Source organism: Xyrauchen texanus, chromosome 12 (assembly GCF_025860055.1).
Source record: "Xyrauchen texanus isolate HMW12.3.18 chromosome 12, RBS_HiC_50CHRs, whole genome shotgun sequence".
Lineage (NCBI taxonomy): Eukaryota > Metazoa > Chordata > Actinopteri > Cypriniformes > Catostomidae > Xyrauchen > Xyrauchen texanus.
Genome location: NC_068287.1, coordinates 25377098 through 25380221, shown reverse-complemented (window position 1 = coordinate 25380221; position 3124 = coordinate 25377098). Strand labels below are relative to the sequence as shown.

The 3124-nt window shown below is 42.0% G+C and overlaps 1 gene segment (V, D, J or C); it reads right to left on the bottom strand.

Moving 5' to 3' along the window:
- Positions 1–1450: 1450 nt before the first annotated feature.
- LOC127652950 (Ig heavy chain V region 914-like) lies at positions 1451–2118 on the bottom strand. The segment is given in 2 exon segments: positions 1451–1909; positions 1993–2118. Coding segments are annotated over 2 exon segments (405 nt in total).
- Positions 2119–3124: the final 1006 nt, after the last annotated feature.

Genomic DNA, 3124 nt, shown 5'->3' with positions numbered 1-3124 from the left:
ACACGCCATTGAAACACGGAACAGTGGCGAGTGAATTAAATCATGACGCCCTTATAAGACCCACAGAAAAGAATATATCTGGCAGAAGTTTCCACGCTGCCAGGATCTCTGAGATGGTATTAGATTTTAACACTTCCTGTTGAGGCGTTGTCGAGTGTTTCGCGTCCTGAATAAAATGCAGGAACAGCGAAAACACCCAATTTTGACGGAAGCCTCTGCAACCCGAAACACCAAGAGGTGGCGGGAATGGAGGGGCTTCGAGGGGGTACCGGGAGGGGTGAAGTGAAGCACGCGCCCCGTCCTGAGGGGAGCTACCCCCTAATCCAGGCGCAAGACCGTCAGGGTTTTCTCTTACTATAAATTATAGTCCTGAGGTCTTGCTTCGGGGGCTGGCGAGGGCGGAGAGACTGTCCCCAATCCCTGGGAGGAGGAGCACGACTCGCCACGCTTTGCTATTGAGCCTCCCTTCAAACAGGACCGAGGCGGGTCTGAGGCTTGCTTGATAAGCACAGAACCCACACTCAGGTCGTCCAGGAGGTCAGCCTGGTACGCCTGTAAAACAGCATAGTGTGCAGAGCAGCACCAGCCTGACCTGCTGCTTGATAAGCCCTTCCCACTAAAGTGGAGGTTGTCCTACAAAGCTTTGAGGGGAGAGAGGGCTTCTTAAGTGACGATGCCGAGCCCGGCGAAAGATAGCCTGCAAGCGTCTCTCCGACCGGCGGCATCACTGAATACCCCCGTGCCTCAGCACCCATGATAGTCGAATATAATGACGTCGAGGGTATGTGAACATGGGAATTTTTTTTTTTTAGGGGTTCCTCCATGAGCGAGAAAGCTCTTCATGGAGGTTATCAAAGAAGGGAAGGGACTCATGAGGCGTTCCCTTTCTTAGACTGGAAGATAAAATCTATCCCCTAATTTGGAGGGTTTGGGGGTCTCTTTCACAAACCCTGTCAAAACTTTCTTTCCTCTGTTAGGAGTTAGAATTTGTGTTTCACACAGCCACAGAATCGCTCTGAAAAAAGAGGATCTGACGACACCTGGTGACGCATCCATTTATAGCCTGGCCTCAGGTGCATCTAATGATTACATCAGCCGAGGCTATAAATTCCACACATATTCACAGACATATTACATGTTACACACATATTCACAGCTCGGTCACAACTAGGATTGTTCCCCATAGCGCTTAGCAGAGCAGCATCATAGTGAAGCTTTTTGTAAAGGGAACGTGTGCAATGTGCTTAAATGAATAAGAAATTCAAATCTGTTGTAAACATGAAACACATTTTTGAGTTTTGAACTTAATGTTTTAAAAAAAAATATTCTATGATCTAATGTGATTTTAGAATACTAGAGTAGAGTACAGGAGGTTTTGTGTTTTGGGTGGAAGAGTTTTAAAGGCTCATGGATCACCTCTTACAGGGTTTGAATCCAAGTCCTTTAGATTTCCAGCTCAGACCTTGGGAAGTTCCTTGTGAGGAAATTTTTAAGTTATTCAAACAACATGAAAAGGGGAAGTTTGCTGTTCATTTCCTCTGAGGCCCTCATAAATATCTTTCATGAACAGTTATTGTGCAAACTTGTAGTCTTTTGTCTAACTGTGAGTCTCTTGCACAGTAATAAACAGCCGTGTCTTCAGTTTTCAAGCTTTTCACCTCTAAATACAGCTTGTTTGTGCTGGTGTCTTTGGTGATGGAGAACTGTCCTTGTAGAGACTGTGCAAAATAAGTACTAGTGCCAGTGTCAATGTACCCAATCCACTCTAGTCCTCTCCCTGGTTTCTGACGGATCCAGCTCATGTAGTAGCTGCCCACTAAGAATCCAGACGCAGTGCAGGACAAAGTGACTGATTCTCCAGGTTTTTTCACTACAGAATTAGAGGACGTCAATGACTCACCACTGATACCTGCAAAATATGGAAAATTAATGTCACATGATTTAGAACAATAAGATGACAGTAATATTCCAGAAAAAAGGGGAGTTTCTCACATGAAATAATTATCAGTAGAACGCCATACTGTAGCATTTCCATGGCCACTACAAAACTGTCAAATGAATGAAATAAGAAGCTGAACAGTAATACAGTACATTTACAATTGTACACTGCAGCTGGGCACAAACACTCAATGAAGATTCCGTTTATAGCACTGTGTTTTAGGAATTTGAGTGACACTGTCCCACCCTACAAAATCATTTGCATAGAGGTATGCAAACACATATCTTATAGTTGGAGTAAAATTAACATATAGTTGAATTTGTTTTCTGTCATTACTAATTATGGTAAGGTGGTCTTTTAACTCTGCTTTGGCCTCTGTGACTGACATTTCTGAAAAAGATTTGGCCCTAAACTTTTCAGATGCTCAAAGAGGAAAATAACAGTAGCCACTGGCTCAGGTTTTGGGATATCTTAAACAGTAAAATTATAACTGAAATCGAATAACTCAGTGAAAGTATGCACTCAGAATGCAGGTTCTGGCATTATAATATCATACAAATGCACATAACAAGACTGAAGTTCATTGCCCTTTGTTGTTTTAAGTCTTCATCAAAATTACTTGTATCAGCTAATTCATAGTGTGTGCCCTTAGAATTCCAGCTATATATTGTTATTGGTGTAGTAAGTGTTGGATGTTTGTATGGTTGGAGTTTTGTGCTATTTAAGTGTGGTATCTTTTATAGGAATTTCATTTGACAGCTGTTGCTGGAGGCTGCATGCTTAAGTGTGACATTTTGAGAAGGACATAGCTAAATGTTGGAGTTGGATGGAGGTGGAGGTAGAGGTGCAAAGAAAGGTGTAGTCGGTGAAAATGTAAAAATCAATCATTGTAATTGCAATCAACCATAACCGTATTCTTCACAATGGTCATGCACTGTGGATTTTAAATCCAAAAAAGTTTCAACTAAAAACACCACAGAGAAATGCTCATCGACCATATTGTTAAGATGTTTGCTAGTATATACATGCAATTTCTGCACCTTAATGTGATTTCATTGGATGTCAAAAGTGAACAGGTGTTATATAGAATTAAATTAGCACTCCCACCCCCCTCTTAAACTAAGAGTGATGTGTGTCAGCTTGTAAGGAGGAGTTACTGCTAAAAATCCTCAGAATTGGTCATAA